The 16016-nt window shown below is 50.1% G+C and overlaps 1 protein-coding gene across 1 annotated transcript in view; it reads left to right on the top strand.

The window, feature by feature from the left end:
• Positions 1-16016, top strand: part of LOC142563375 (uncharacterized) — a 74874-nt gene that overhangs the window by 24330 nt on the left and 34528 nt on the right. The window contains exon 5 of the mRNA XM_075673935.1: positions 14413-14604. Within this exon, the coding sequence (XP_075530050.1) occupies positions 14413-14604 (192 nt within the window). The remainder of the gene's footprint in view (positions 1-14412; positions 14605-16016) is intronic.

Below are 16016 nucleotides of genomic sequence, written 5' to 3'. Positions count from 1 at the left end.
CGCTAGCCAGACAAAGCTGGGCTTCGGTCAGGTTTCACTGGGCAAGCAGCGAAGAGGCTGCGCGTTTGCGCGGTACGAAGCCCCACCCCACTCCCCTCCTCCAGTGGCGTAGCTAGGTCGTCTGGCACCCGGGGCCCATAGGTCTTCTGTCACCCCCCCCCCCCCGGTTGTAGTCGAGGACGGCGAGGATATCGACAATTTCCGGGTGTCTTCAGACGTATATGACACCCCCCCCCCCCACTGGCCCCTTGCACCCGGGGCCCACGGCCCCCCGGCCCCCCCTGTCGCAACGCCACTGCCCTCCTCCCTATTTGATTGATTACTACGTGCGGCAGAAACTACGCTCTCACCGTCTTCTTCCATCCTTTCACTCATGGGCAGTGCCCATGAGCGTGAGTCCATATAGGCTGTCCCTCCATTTCATGAAAACTACACACTCACATGTTACGACAACGTACATTCGTGTAAAAAAAAAAAAAGGAAATCGGAGCGAACACGACTTCGCCTATAGAAACTGTGCGCCTTTTTTTTTTCTCCTTTTTATTGTTTTTGTTTATTTAACAAGCCACTCGCGTGGGAATGCGAAAACCTGTGCGTCATTCGTATGTCTAGCATTTTCAAGCCAAAACATAAGAAAAGAAACTTCAAGTGATTCCAAGCTAATAGCGCGAGTTCCACTGATATGTTTACACATGAAGATGTTTATTAAAGTATGAATGTGAGGGGCTGTCATCAAATAAAATTCTGATTGCCATCAAATTTTGTAATCGGCTTCGATAAACGGCTTCCCGATAACGCTTTGCATATTATCTGGAAAAAGAGTGATGTTTTTGTCAATGTTTCTGTTGTTATATCACCAAGTGTAGTGATAATTGCATTGTCTCAGCATATGATTTTGTGTGTGTGTGTGTGTGTGTGTGTGTATGTGTGTGTGTGTGTGTGTGTGTGTGTGTGTGTGTGTGCGTGCGTGCGTGCGTGCGTGCGTGCACACGCCCGTGCGCTACGGAAAGCAACCAGTCGCTTCCTTGATCATTCTTCCGCAGAGAATACATGCGCACATAAAGAACATAAACGTGCACCAACGGCGGACATTCATGGTACAGGGTGTGTCCATTGAATCTGAAAAGAAGTACGACACGTTCAAACTGTTTAGGTAAGTTGCGATTCGCAGCAATTTCTCCCTTAGCTCTCACGTCATTCATTGCAATCACAGTGCTCAACAAAATGATCTATTGCGTATTTCTTCCGGCATTTCAGGTGTCCTAGTTGTCAGGTGTCAGTTAAATTGGAAAATCAAATTGGTGAGGATGCGGGTTTCATAGGACGCTGTAATTCTGCCGTCCGTGTGGAGGAAGTACTGGCCTACTAGCGAGCAAGATGCAAAAAAAAAAAACACACACACACACACACAAGTTTTTCTCATTCATCAGCAGTACTGATTGCAGGCGTGTCGACACAACAATGTGGACTGTCGCAGGACTGCCGGCGTGAAACCTATGCTTCCGAGAGTGCTATGATTACTCGCATTATTCGTCCAGCGATGAAGTCATGCGGCTGCTCCTTTCTTTCCTTCTTGAAATGAAAATAAAATGATTTTCGGTCACGGTACAATGGTCAAAGCTACCGCTTCTCGCATTATAGAAACAATAGTAATATTGCTACATGATAAGAAGAAACAACGTTTCTTTTGGTGCATAGAACAGACAAACCTTTCAAACTGTATTCAAACTGGTTATGGATACACCGCTATTTACAATTCGCAACACAATACTTAGTCGTAAACCTATCTGTTTAACAATACCAATAGGACTTTTTGGTAGTTGCTACTTACTCGCTTTTGTTGTGGACGAATAATATCGGAATGCCTTGCTGTTACGGCGCGTTCAATAAACAAAACTGACAGGTACACATATCTCTGTCTGTGAAACAGGTTTAAAAATATTTAGAAAGGAACTACCATATTGCGTGAAATTTAGCTTAAGACCACGTTTTAGGGCCTTAAGTGCTCACCAGTTTCGTCCATATTAAAGCCGACGCTAGCGTCGTCTGTAGCAACGCCACCCTAGATGTGCTAATTCCAGTGAAACGCAGCGGTCGTGTCCACTGTTGTCGATGCAGGAAGGCCGCGTTTTTCCCATAGCCATGACCGTGTTGTGACCCACGGCACTACCACTCTGTTGCAGCAGAATCAATTTTTTTTTAACGTGGCAGATGGCGCATCACACCGAAATTATAGTCAGTCTGGACGAATTCGGTCAGTTATGCTAATAAACGTGGTGTAGAACTAAAGCTCAGGAAAATGACACCTCAGTGCAAAATTTAACCAGGAATGAGAAAGCGCTTCAACAGGAAGCATGCTGTATACTTGGTCCTTTTATTTATGCAAAAATTAATCCCCTATTTTGTCACTGTTTCGCATTTACGGTCACCTAAGCTATTTTAACGTGCTCTCTCTGCAGCACCATATTTGTTCTACGCTCTTTGTTTCGATTGGCCACATATCTTATCCTGACGCTAAGCTTACCGGCTGCCGGATACTACCACCAACGGTTTGGACGCTACCTAAAGGCTTAGACCGATATAAAGACTTCGCCTATGGACACACTTTGGTACGCATACACTGTTCCTTTACTAAAGCACGCGCAATAAAAGAGGCTGTCCTAATTGATCTAAATACATATATTTAACAGAGAAAGCACGATGAAACCAACAAAACGAATAAATAAAGCTTTCATGGTAGTCTCTATGGCTAAACTAAAAGAGTAAAGCAACGGATTTGACCATGTCTGTAGCATTGAAAGGATTGTGTGGCAGAAATCAAAACAAATAAAAAAAATCAGGTGAACTATATTTTGGCTAAGCAGAGGTGTAGCGCTCCCATTTGGAGGGGGGTGCGTGGGAGATCCATATAGCGGAGTGTTCTAGCTCCAGGAGAAAAGGAGAGGAACATTTTTCTACACCGGCAGCGGCTGCACATGGCATGCATGGCTTGTGCTGCGTTCTAGCTGCAAGAGAAAAGGATAGGAGACTTTTTCTACTCCGGCGGCAACTGCACATCGTGCGGTTGGCGTGTGCGGTGTTCTAGCTCCAGGAGAAAGGAGAGGAGCCTTTTTATACTCCGGCTGTAGCTGCACATGGCGTGCTTGGGTTGCGCTGTGTTCTAGCTCCCGGACAAAATGAGAGGAAACTTTTTCTTACAAAGATTAAATTATGGGGTTCTACGTGCCAAAACCACTTTCTGATTATGAGGCACGCCGTAGTGGAGGACTCCGGAAATTTCGACCACCTGGGGTTCTTTAACGTGCACCTAAATCTAAGTACACGGGTGTTTTCGCATTTCATCCCCACCGAAATGCGGCCGCCGTGGCCGGGATTCGATCCCGCGACCTCGTGCTCAGGAAACTTTTTCGATTCCGGCAGCGGCTGCACATGGCGTGCATGGCTTGCGCTGTGTTCTAGCTGCAGGAGAAAAGGAGAGGAGCCTTTTTCTACTCCGGCTGCGGCTGCACATGGCGAGATTGGCTTGCGCAGTGTTCTAGCTAAAGGAGAAAAAGAGAGGAAGCTTTTTCTACTCCGGCTCTAGCTGCACATGGCATGCATGGCTTGCGCTGTGTTCTAGCTGCAGGAGAAAAGGAGGGGAGCCTTTTTCTACTCCGGCTGCGGCTGCACATGGCGAAATTGGCTTGCGCAGTGTTCACGCTACAGGAGATAAAGAGAGGAAGCTTTTTCTACTCCGGCTCTAGCTGCACATGGCATGCATGACTTGCGCTGTGTTCTAGCTGCAGGAGAAAAGGAGGGGAGCCTTTTTCTACTCCGGCTGCGGCTGCACATGGCGAAATTGGCGTGCGCAGTGTTCACGCTACAGGAGATAAAGAGAGGAAGCTTTTTCTACTCCGGCTCTAGCTGCACATGGCGTGCTTGGCTTGCGCTGTGTTCTAGCTGCAGGAGAAAAGGAGGGGAGCCTTTTTCTACTCCGGCTGCGGCTGCACATGGCGAAATTGGCGTGCGCAGTGTTCACGCTACAGGAGATAAAGAGAGGAAGCTTTTTCTACTCCGGCTCTAGCTGCACATGGCGTGCTTGGCTTGCGCTGTGTTCTAGCTGCAGGAGAAAACGAGGGGAGCCTTTTTCTACTCCGGCTGCGGCTGCACATGGCAAAATTGGCTTGCGCAGTGTTCACGCTACAGGAGATAAAGAGAGGAAGCTTTTTCTACTCCGGCTCTAGCTGCACATGGCGTGCTTGGCTTGCGCTGTGTTCTAGCTGCAGGCGAAAAGGAGGGGAGCCTTTTTCTACTCCGGCTGCGGCTGCACATGGCGAAATTGGCGTGCGCAGTGTTCACGCTACAGGAGATAAAGAGAGGAAGCTTTTTCTACTCCGGCTCTAGCTGCACATGGCATGCATGGCTTGCGCTGTGTTCTAGCTGCAGGAGAAAAGGAGAGGAGCCTTTTTCTACTCCGGCTGCGGCTGCACATGGCGAGATTGGCTTGCGCAGTGTTCTAGCTAAAGGAGAAAAAGAGAGGAAGCTTTTTCTACTCCGGCTCTAGCTGCACATGGCATGCATGGCTTGCGCTGTGTTCTAGCTGCAGGAGAAAAGGAGGGGAGCCTTTTTCTACTCCGGCTGCGGCTGCACATGGCGAAATTGGCTTGCGCAGTGTTCACGCTACAGGAGATAAAGAGAGGAAGCTTTTTCTACTCCGGCTCTAGCTGCACATGGCATGCATGACTTGCGCTGTGTTCTAGCTGCAGGAGAAAAGGAGGGGAGCCTTTTTCTACTCCGGCTGCGGCTGCACATGGCGAAATTGGCGTGCGCAGTGTTCACGCTACAGGAGATAAAGAGAGGAAGCTTTTTCTACTCCGGCTCTAGCTGCACATGGCGTGCTTGGCTTGCGCTGTGTTCTAGCTGCAGGAGAAAAGGAGGGGAGCCTTTTTCTACTCCGGCTGCGGCTGCACATGGCGAAATTGGCGTGCGCAGTGTTCACGCTACAGGAGATAAAGAGAGGAAGCTTTTTCTACTCCGGCTCTAGCTGCACATGGCGTGCTTGGCTTGCGCTGTGTTCTAGCTGCAGGAGAAAACGAGGGGAGCCTTTTTCTACTCCGGCTGCGGCTGCACATGGCAAAATTGGCTTGCGCAGTGTTCACGCTACAGGAGATAAAGAGAGGAAGCTTTTTCTACTCCGGCTCTAGCTGCACATGGCGTGCTTGGCTTGCGCTGTGTTCTAGCTGCAGGCGAAAAGGAGGGGAGCCTTTTTCTACTCCGGCTGCGGCTGCACATGGCGAAATTGGCGTGCGCAGTGTTCACGCTACAGGAGATAAAGAGAGGAAGCTTTTTCTACTCCGGCTCTAGCTGCACATGGCATGCATGGCTTGCGCTGTGTTCTAGCTGCAGGAGAAAATGAGGGGAGCCTTTTTCTACTCCGGCTGCGGCTGCACATGGCGAAATTGGCTTGCGCAGTGTTCACGCTACAGGAGATAAAGAGAGGAAGCTTTTTCTACTCCTGCTCTAGCTGCACATGGCATGCATGACTTGCGCTGTGTTCTAGCTGCAGGAGAAAAGGAGGGGAGCCTTTTTCTACTCCGGCTGCGGGTGCACATGGCGAAATTGGCGTGCGCAGTGTTCACGCTACTGGAGATAAAGAGAGAAAGCTTTTTCTATCCCGGCTCTAGCTGCACATGGCATGCATGGCTTGCGCTGTGTTCTAGCTGCAGGAGAAAATGAAGGGAGCCTTTTTCTACTCTGGCTGCGGCTGCACATGGCGAAATTGGCTTGCGCAGTGTTCACGCTACAGGAGATAAAGAGAGGAAGCTTTTTCTACTCCTGCTCTAGCTGCACATGGCATGCATGACTTGCGCTGTGTTCTAGCTGCAGGAGAAAAGGAGGGGAGCCTTTTTCTACTCCGGCTGCGGCTGCACATGGCGAAATTGGCGTGCGCAGTGTTCACGCTACTGGAGATAAAGAGAGAAAGCTTTTTCTACTCCGGCTCTAGCTGCACATGGCGTGCTTGGCTTGCGCAGTGTTCTAGCAGCAGAAGAAAACGAGAGGGCTCCTTTTGTACTCCGGCTGTGACTGCACATGGCGTGCTTGGCTTGCGCAGAGTTCTAGTTCCAAGAGAAAAGATGAAGGCTCCTTTTGTTCTCTGGCAGAGCTGCACATGAAGCGGTTGGCTTCTGCTGTGTTATACCTGCCGGAGAAAAAGACAGGAATCTTTCTCTATTCCGGCAGCAGCTGCACATGGCGTGCTTGGCTTGCGCAGTGTTCTAGTTGCAGGACAAAATGAGAGGGCTCCTTTTCTACTCTGGCAGAGCTGCACATGGCGCGGTTGGCTTGCGCTGTGTTCTAGTGGCAGGAGAAAAGGAGAGCCGGTTTTCCAACTCCGGCTCAAAGTGCACATGGCGTGTTTGGCTTGCGCTATGTTCTAGCTGCAGGAGAAAAAGAGAGGAGCCTTTTTCTATTCAGGCTGCGGCTGCACCTGGCGTGCTTGGCTGGCGCAGTGTTCCAGCTCCAGGACAAAGGGAGCTGGAACGCTCCTCTAGAGGAGCGTTTTCTATTCAGGCTGCGGCTGCACGTGGCGTGCTTGGCTTGCGCTGTGTTCTAGCTGCAGGAGAAAATGAGAGGAGCCTTTTCTCTACTCTGGCAGCTGCTGCACATGGTGCGGTTGGCGTGCGCAGTGTTATAGTTCCAGGAGAAAAGAAGAGGAGATTTTTTTACTCCGCCTGTGGCTGCACATGGCGTGCTTGGCTTGCGCTGCGTTCTAGTTACAGGACAAAATGAGAGGGCTCCTTTTCTACTCCGGCAGAGCTGCACATGGCGCGGTTCGCTTGCGCTGTGTTCTAGCAGCAGGAGAAAAGGAGAGGAGGTTTTCCAACTCTGGCTGAAGGTGCGCATGGCTTGTTTGGCTTGGGCTGTGTTATCGCTGCAGGAGAAAAAGAGAGGTGCCTTTGTCTACTCCGGCTGCAGCTGCACATGGCGCGGTTGGCTTGTGATGTGTTCTAACTGCAGGAGAAAAAGGGAGGAACCTTTTTCTATTCCGGCTTCGGATGCACATTGCATGCTTGGCTTGCGCAGTGTCCTAGCTCCAGGACAAAAGGAGAGGAACCTTTTTCTACTCCGCCTGTGGCTCCACGTGGCGTGCTTTGCTTGCGCTGTGTTCTAGGAGCAGGATAAAAAGAGAGGAACCTTTTACTATTCCGGGTGTGGCTCCACATGGCATCCTTGGCTTGTGCTGCGTTATCGTTGCAGGAGAAAAAGAGAGGAAACTTTTTCTACTCCGACAGCGGCTGCACATGGCGCGGTTGGCTTGCGCTGTGTTCTAACTGCAGGAGAAAAGGACAGAAACCTTCTTCTACTCCGGCTGTGGCTGCACATGGCGTGGTTGGCATGCGCCATGTCCTATCTACAGCAGAAAAGGACAGGAGCCTTTTTCTTATCCGGCAGCGGCTTCACATGGTGTGCTTGGTTTCCAGTGGGTTCTATCTAGCTCCAAGAGAAAAAGAGAGGAGCCTTTTTCTAATTCGGCTGGGCCTGCACATTGCGAGGTTGGCTTGCGCTGTGTTCTAGCTCCACGACAAAACGACACGAACCTTTTTCTATTCCAGCAGCGGCTCCACATGAGGTGCTTGGCTTCCAGTGGCTTCTATCTAGCTCTAGGAGAAAAAGAGAGGAGCCTTTTTCTACTCCAGCTGCGGCTGCACATGGCGAGATTGGCTAGCGCAGTGTTCTAGCTACAGGAGAAAAAGAGAGGAAGCTTTTTCTACTCCGGCTCTAACTGCACATGGCGTGCTTGGCTTGCGCAGTGTTCTAGCAGCAGGAAAAAACGAGAGGGCTCCTTTTGTACTCCGGCTGTGACTGCACATGGCGTGCTTGGCTTGCGCAGTGTTCTAGCTCCAAGAGAAAAGATGAAGGCTCCTTTTGTTCTCTGGCAGAGCTGCACATGAAGTGGTTGGCTTCCGCTGTGTTATACCTGCCGGAGGAAAAGAGAGGAATCTTTCTCTATTCCGACAGCAGCTGCACATGGCACCGTTTGCTTGTGCTGTGTTCTAGGTGCAGGAGAAAAAGAGAGGAACCTTTTTCTATTCCGGCATCGGATGTACATGGCATGCTTGGCTTGCGCAGTTTTCTAGCTCCAGGACAAATGAGAGGAGGTTTTTCTACTCCGGCTGTAGCTGCACATGGCGTGCTTGGCTTACGCTGTGTCATAGCTGAAGGAGAAAAAGAGAGGAACCTTTTTCTCTTCCGGCTGCGGCTGCACATGGCGAGGTTGGCTTGCGCTGTGTTCTAGCGTCAGGAGATAAGTAGAGGAACCTTTTTCTACTCCGGCAGTGGCTGCACATGGCGTGCTAGGCTTCCAGTAGGTTCTATCTAGCTCCAGTAGAAAAAGAGAGCAGCCTTTTTCTACTTCGGCTGCGGCTGCACATTGCGAGGTTGGCTTGCGATGTGTTCTAGCTCCAGGACAAAAGGACACCAACCTTTTTCTACTCCGGCTTCGGCTGCACATGGCACCGTTGGCTTGTGCTGTGTTCTAGCTGCAGGAGAAAAAGAGAGGAACCTTTTTCTATTCCGGCATCGGATGCACATGGCATGCTTGGCTTGCGCAGTGTTCTAGCTCCACGACAAAAAGAGAGGAGGTTTTTCTACTCCGGCTGTAGCTGCACATTGGCTGCTTGGCTTACGCTGTGTTCTAGCTGCAAGAGAAACGGAGAGGAACCTTGTTCTTCTCCGGCACCGGCTGCACATGGCGCGATTGGCTTGCGCTGTGTTCTAGCTGCAGGAGATAAGTAGAGGAACCTTTTTCTACTCCTGCAGTGGCTGCACACGGCGTGCTAGGCTTCCAGTGTGTTCTAGCTCCAGGAGAAAAGAAGAGGAGATTTTTCTACTCCGCCAGTAGCTGCACATGGCGTGCTTGGCTTGCGTTGTGTTCTAGTTACAGGACAAAATGAGAGGGCTCCTTTTCTACTCCGGCAGAGCTGCACATGGCGTGGTTAGCTTGCACTGTGTTCTAGCTTCAGGACAAAAGGAGACGAACCTTTTTCTATTCCGGCTGCGGCCACACACGGCGTGGTTGGCTTGCGCTGTGTTCTAGCTCCAGGACAAACAGAGAGGACACCTTTTCTACTCCGGCAGCGGCTGCACATGTTTTGCTTGGCTTGCGCTGTGTTCTAGCTGCAGTAGAAAAAGAGAGGAACCTTTTTCTACTACGGCAGTGGCTGCACGTGGCGTGGTTGGCTTGCGCTGTGTTCTAGCTCCAGGACAAAAGGAAAGGAATCTTTTTCTATCCCGGCTGCGGCTGCACATGGCATGGTTGGCTTGCGCTTTGTTCTAGCTCCAGGAGAAAAGAAGAGGAGCCTTTCTCTATTTGGGCTGTGGCTGCACATGGTACGGTTGGCTTTCGCTTTCTTCTAGCTCGAGGAGAAGAGGAGGCGGGCCTTTTCTACTCTGCTGTGGCTGCACATGGCATGGTTAGCTTGCACTGTGTTCTATCTCCAAGAGAAAAGGAGAGGAACCCTTTTCTACTCCGGCAGGGGCTGCACATGGCGTGGTTGGCTTGCGCGGTGTTCTAGCTGAAGGACAAACGGGGAGCACATCTTTTCTACCCCGGCTGCGGCTGCACACGGTGGTGTTGACTTGCGCTGTGTCCTAGCTCGAGGGCGAAAGGACAGGACTCCTTTTCTATAGACTCCATGTTGCGGTGGGCTTCCGCTTTATTTTAGCGCACTGAGGAACTAAACTGAATTATGGGTTGTTACGGGCCAAAAACTATGATTTGATTACGGTGCATGTAAAATTGGGTACTCCGGATTAATTTTGAGCAGCAGAGGATCTTTTATGTTCTCCCTGTGCACAGGACATTATCACTTCTGCATTTCGCGCCCCATAGAAATGCTGCCGCCATGACCGCAATTTAATCCTCCAACCTCTTGCCACACTATAGCCAGTCTATGGTGCCACAACAGGCTATGGCGCAACAACATAGCCGCTAACGCACCTCGGCGGTTAGCGCACTTGCGACGCGTTGAAGACCGAGAGCAGCCCGAAGAGGCAATCGCTCACCGCTGCTGCCGCTCTTCACGCCAGCGTTCTGACAACGAGTGTCCACGGTCATCGACTAAGATGTGCTAATATTTGCCTATGCGCGTGTGACACCATGCTTGGTAATTTAGTTAAACTAGTAGGCAAATATTATAGCAGCAGTTTTAGACAGTCGATAAAGCTAATAACCTATACCGATAAACTAAACTAACCTAACCGATAAACTAATGAAAATTATAACTCATTAACACTAGATCGGCGATCTTTGGCCATACCTGGCCCTTGCGCCATTAAACATCAAACATTCATTCAAAACTAATAACCTTACGTTTTACAGCTATTTTGCTGCCGCCATCAGTGGTTCGCCTTTCGGGATGTAACTGATTTTTTTTCAATTCTACACAATTTAAAATACCCGTCTTGGTTGCTTAGTGGCTATGGTGTTAGGCTGCTAAGCACGAGCTCATGGGGTCGAATCCCAGTCACTGCGGCCGCATTCCGATGGGGGCGAAATGCGAAAACAACCTTGTGCTTATACTTAGGTGCACGTGAAAGAACCCAGGTGGTCGAAATTATTCCGGAGTCTACAATAACGGCATGCCTCTTAATCAGACCGTAGTTCTGGCATGTAAAACCCCATATCTTATTTTAAGTCATTTAGATTGGGCGCTGCCACGGGTGCAGTTTGGGAGGTTTGCCTAAGTATACAGTTTTCGAAGAGGAGAGCGCCGAAAGTCTTACGGCCCTAAAGAAATGGCGTCCGCGCCACTCCGCATGCGCGACACACAAATAGCGTTCACTGATTGCATCGGTGGCGCTATTTCACCGAAACACTGCTACGACCCAAATTCGGCGCAAAGGTTTTGCGTTAACGTACCTGGCGGCATCAATCGAAGTGACGGCTCTCTCCTTCTATAAGCATTCGAGCCCAGTCCTTATTAAGCGGTAGTAATCGGAAACAATAAAACATGTCGTAGGGTAATTCGTTTTCTCTCACTTCATGCAAAAAATAGGGGTTAAGCGAGGAATCATTCTTATGGTAGAACCTGCAGCCCGCAAGCCCAACACAAACGCATCTCAGTTCTGCGGAGAGGCCCCTTTCGTTACTAGGTCGGCCGAAATGTAATGCAGAGCTTAACACAGCACAATTTATGATAATCGCTCTACCTTAGTAATCAGACTTCATTTTATTGGTGAAATGCGTGACGAAGGAGCAATTATTGTGATGTGCTTTCGATTACTGTTGTTGAATGTTCCATTTTCGCTTGTCGAAGTGCTCCATGCGCACAACGCAAAGAACGTGCTCTAACCCTGTTATAAAACTCGTTGCTCTCGCGTGACGCAAGCGCACTGTGCGCAAAGCATTTTGGGGCCGCCAAGATAGGAGCACCTATTCGAAAACTCTTTACTAGTAACAAATCTTCTCATCGCGTGCATCCGAGGTGGTTCAGACCTGGGATAAAAGCGCCATCAGTTTCCATCTAAACGCAATCTCTCTGGAAAGCAAAGCAACACGCTATGACAGAAGTTGATTACATTCCCATTATTGTTCGCTGCGGCAAAATGCTGCTGTATTAAGAAGTGTTTTCTAACGTCAAGTATCTAGCTGAAGCTTAAAACGACCAGAAAGCTGATCTAGTTGGTGGAGATTTAAGCTGGCAATAAGTCAGGCATGCCAACAAGGGCACAAGAAGAGGGATACGGGTAACACACGTGTCGACTGTCAACTGAAGGGAAAGCACAGTGGTGGAAAAGAAGGCAGGCAAAAAACTTATCCGCGCGTGTTCAGGAACGACATGGCCACCCGCTAAACCCATCGGCGTGTTGCGTTTCGCCTGCGACACGTGGTTTTGCCGGCGCGACTGCGGCAGGGCGGCAGACATTTTGGCCCGATCGTCGTCGCCGCAACACTCATCGCCAGGTGTTTCCAGGCGCGACTGCGGCGATGCGACCGCAAAGGATCACCCTCGCATTCCAGTCATTGTGCCCGAAACAGGCGATGCCAAAGCAGGGATCGTCCCCTCATTACAGCCATTGTGCCCGAAACAGGCGATGCCAAAGCAGGGACCATCCTCTCATTACAGTCATTGTGCCCGACCGGCAGCGCTACAACAGGGTGCTACGAGATCGTGCTCGACAGGGTGCTACGAGATCGTGCTCGACATGGTGCTACGGCATCGCTACGACAGTGTGCGTCACCATTAGCCCATTGTACATTCACGTGCTCGTCTTTTGAGGGGTTCCTTCTTGCCCTCAACTGCGAGAGTATAAAAACAGCTGCCCCCGGACGCCAAAAGGAGGGCTCCGATTTCTTCTGTTGAGTGAAGTGCTCTCCCGTCTCTCTACTTCGGTCAAACCTGACCGCCAACTCTTTGCGATGTTAAAATAAACAAGTTGTTTCGTTGTTACCAGTCGACTCATGCTTTGCCGGGACCTTCGGATGCTTCCAGTTGTACCCCAGGCCGCCAGGCCAACGCTACCCTTGGGGCTTGCGACCCAGGTACAACCACGGGCGTCAGCGCCGAGTTCCCAACAGATCGTACCAGCAGTCCGATCCAAACATCTGGTTGGCAGCGGTGAGATCGCCTCCGACTTCAAACAACTGTCTGCCAGCGGTGAGATCGCGACAACGGAGTCCAGCAGCGAAGAGATGCAGTTGACTGTATGCTGAGCAGCTCAACGACGATCCGGGAGCAGTGCAACGAGCCCTGTGTGATGACTGGTTGCCTGCAGCGGAACGACTGCGCTGGACTCTTGGCTGCGAGGTTTGGTGAGTGCGGGACTTTCTTCTTCTGAGCTTTGCCAGGCTTTTGTTAGTGTCAGAAACAGAGCTGGTAATTGTGGTTGTCGTTGCTGCCGGGTTAGTTTGCGGCAAGACAATAGTAAGCAGTAGAGAAAGCAGCATTCAGAGCAGCCATGGATTTGAAGTCGTTGCGCAAACCGAAATTGTTGGAGCCTCGCTTTACAACAATATTCCTTTGAGGTGCGTTACAAAAAGGGGAGTCTCAACGGTAACGCCGATGGCTTAAGTCGAAGCCCCTAACGTAGGAATCAGCCTCAAAATTGTTGGTTACTGATGTTTTTCTTCCTGAGGCAGGATTTTTTTTTTAACATATTGCTTTTGTTTAGTGTTTCAAAGTGATGATATGCTTTCTAGTGCAATTTTTCAATTTGTGGACGCGTTCTGAGTGATGCTAGACTACTGTAAGGAACTAGGCAGTGGTATAAAAAGGGGAAAGAGCCTGGCAGGGCTTAGTGAGGGTTGTGCCGTGCTTGCGGACTGAGCGGTTGAGTTTCAGCGTAGTTCTAACGCTTGCCGGGAACGAGAACAAAAATGTGAACTCTCCCGAAGTCACTTTGCAGTGTCCCGTGCGAACCTGAACGAGAGAACGAGGCCTTCTCTGTGCGCTGCGCTCAAGAAACGTCGAGGGACGCCCGACTTCGGTTATGAGCATCATCGAGCGACATCCCTCCGGCCAGCGGATGCAGTCCCCTGTCCATCGGGATCTCCTTCCCCCGGCGGGGCGGTCTGTTGCGTTTCGCCTGCGACACGTGGTTTTGCCGGCGCGACTGCGGCAGGGCGGCAGACATTTTGGCCCGATCGTCGTCGCCGCAACACTCATCGCCAGGTGTTTCCAGGCGCGACTGCGGCGATGCGACCGCAAAGGATCACCCTCGCATTCCAGTCATTGTGCCCGAAACAGGCGATGCCAAAGCAGGGATCGTCCCCTCATTACAGCCATTGTGCCCGAAACAGGCGATGCCAAAGCAGGGACCATCCTCTCATTACAGTCATTGTGCCCGACCGGCAGCGCTACAACAGGGTGCTACGAGATCGTGCTCGACAGGGTGCTACGAGATCGTGCTCGACATGGTGCTACGGCATCGCTACGACAGTGTGCGTCACCATTAGCCCATTGTACATTCACGTGCTCGTCTTTTGAGGGGTTCCTTCTTGCCCTCAACTGCGAGAGTATAAAAACAGCTGCCCCCGGACGCCAAAAGGAGGGCTCCGATTTCTTCTGTTGAGTGAAGTGCTCTCCCGTCTCTCTACTTCGGTCAAACCTGACCGCCAACTCTTTGCGATGTTAAAATAAACAAGTTGTTTCGTTGTTACCAGTCGACTCATGCTTTGCCGGGACCTTCGGATGCTTCCAGTTGTACCCCAGGCCGCCAGGCCAACGCTACCCTTGGGGCTTGCGACCCAGGTACAACCACGGGCGTCAGCGCCGAGTTCCCAACAGATCGTACCAGCAGTCCGATCCAAACAGGCGTAAGCGCAGGAGAGGCAACGATAGCCGCCAGTCTTGGCCATGGGCTTGACTACGCTGGTGTACGCATCTACTACTAATGTGCCAATCTCTACTCGTTCTGCGCATGCTCGCGAAGGTCGAGGCCATGTCTGTGCTCGAGGAGGTCAACAGTCTCGGCCTCTCTGTGCCCCTGTCCCTGTCGCTGAGCCTGGCTGGGCGATACTACGAGCCCAAATTGACCGACCCCGTCTCGCCCACGGATGAGGAGTTTGCGTTGTTTAAACCCTGCCGAGATTTCAACGCGTCCAGATACGGCGATCCCGTCTCGGTGAGTACGCGTAATCATTTGCCATGGCATCACGCGCCGCGCGTTTAAGTGTTGACCGTCCGTTTCCGGTCGCGCTGTTCAGTGATTTCTGTTCAGGTTGCTTTCTTGTGGTGACTTGTTTTATCGTTTGCTTCATGGGAACGTCGTGGCTGCGTGGCGTTGGCGCTGGCGCCTATAATACGGAAGTCAAAGATGCCGCTCTATAATGATGAATGACTGAAATAGTAACAGTGCTCTGAAAACGCTGTGCTACGTAAAGAACCTCAAAAAGCACTTATTCGTGACGTGTCAATTTATTTAGAGCACTCGTAAGAACAGATATTTGGGAGAATTTGTCCTGATACATGAGGTGAAAAAGGCGCAAATTTAAGCAGATCGTAGGGCGCTTGTGTTTGTCTTCTTTGCAAAATGTCTGCGTAAAAGTTGTATTGTTTATTTCCATAGCGTATTAGGTTACACATATTTGGTCGGCTACATTTAGATCAATAGTTTCAGATAATGCTAGCTGGGCCCATTAGTGTACACGTGCATCCTTCGGTAAATATTTGAGGTTCTAAGATTCACATGAACACCGGCAATCATTTCTAATATTGTTATGCAAACGTGTTGCAAATACGGCAGCATAAAGTGGTTCTGAACGGTGCGACGTCAAGAACGGCTAATGTTTTATCAGGTGTGCCTCAAGGGTCGGTCATTGGGCCGTTGCTGCTCCTCATATTTATCAATGACTTAAGCGAAGGCTGTATTTCAAATATCAGACTGTATGCTCATGATTGCGTTGTGTACCATCCTGTGTCTTGTGCCGAACATACGAGTGTGTTGCAGTTTGATCTCGAAAAAATTTGTTCCTGGTGTGCTAAAGGGAAAATGAATTTGAACGTAGCAAAGTGTTATCATGTTAAATTTACGAACAAAAAGAAAAAGGTGCCCAGTTCATACTCAATAAATAATGTTTTAGTACAATGCGTGGACCAAGTCAAATACCTGGGCGTCACGTTAACTGCGGGATTAGACTGGACATCCCACATTGACACAACAAGCGCTGAAGCGTGCCGCCTTTTGCACCTTTTCCACTGAAACTTCAAGTATGCGCCAAAACCATTGAAGGAAGCTTTATATCTTACAAATATTAGGCCGGTGTTAGAATACGCTTGCGCAGCATGGGACCCCTTCACAAAAGTTCTTGAAGATAAGTTAGAGCGTGTTCAGAAAAGGGCTGCAAGATTCGTCACGGGCATCTACGACTACACAATTAGAGGTTCGCAAGTCAGGGAAAATCTAGAATGGAAGTTGCTGTCCACACGCAGAAATATAATGAGGTTAAAGCTTTTACACAACATTAACAGCGGTAACACAGGAATCGATAAGAACATATATTTAAAACCACCTCATTATCAATCTAAAAGACGCGA

Source organism: Dermacentor variabilis, chromosome 11, assembly GCF_050947875.1.
Source record: "Dermacentor variabilis isolate Ectoservices chromosome 11, ASM5094787v1, whole genome shotgun sequence".
Taxonomy (NCBI): domain Eukaryota; kingdom Metazoa; phylum Arthropoda; class Arachnida; order Ixodida; family Ixodidae; genus Dermacentor; species Dermacentor variabilis.
This window is presented reverse-complemented; position numbering and strand designations above follow the sequence as displayed.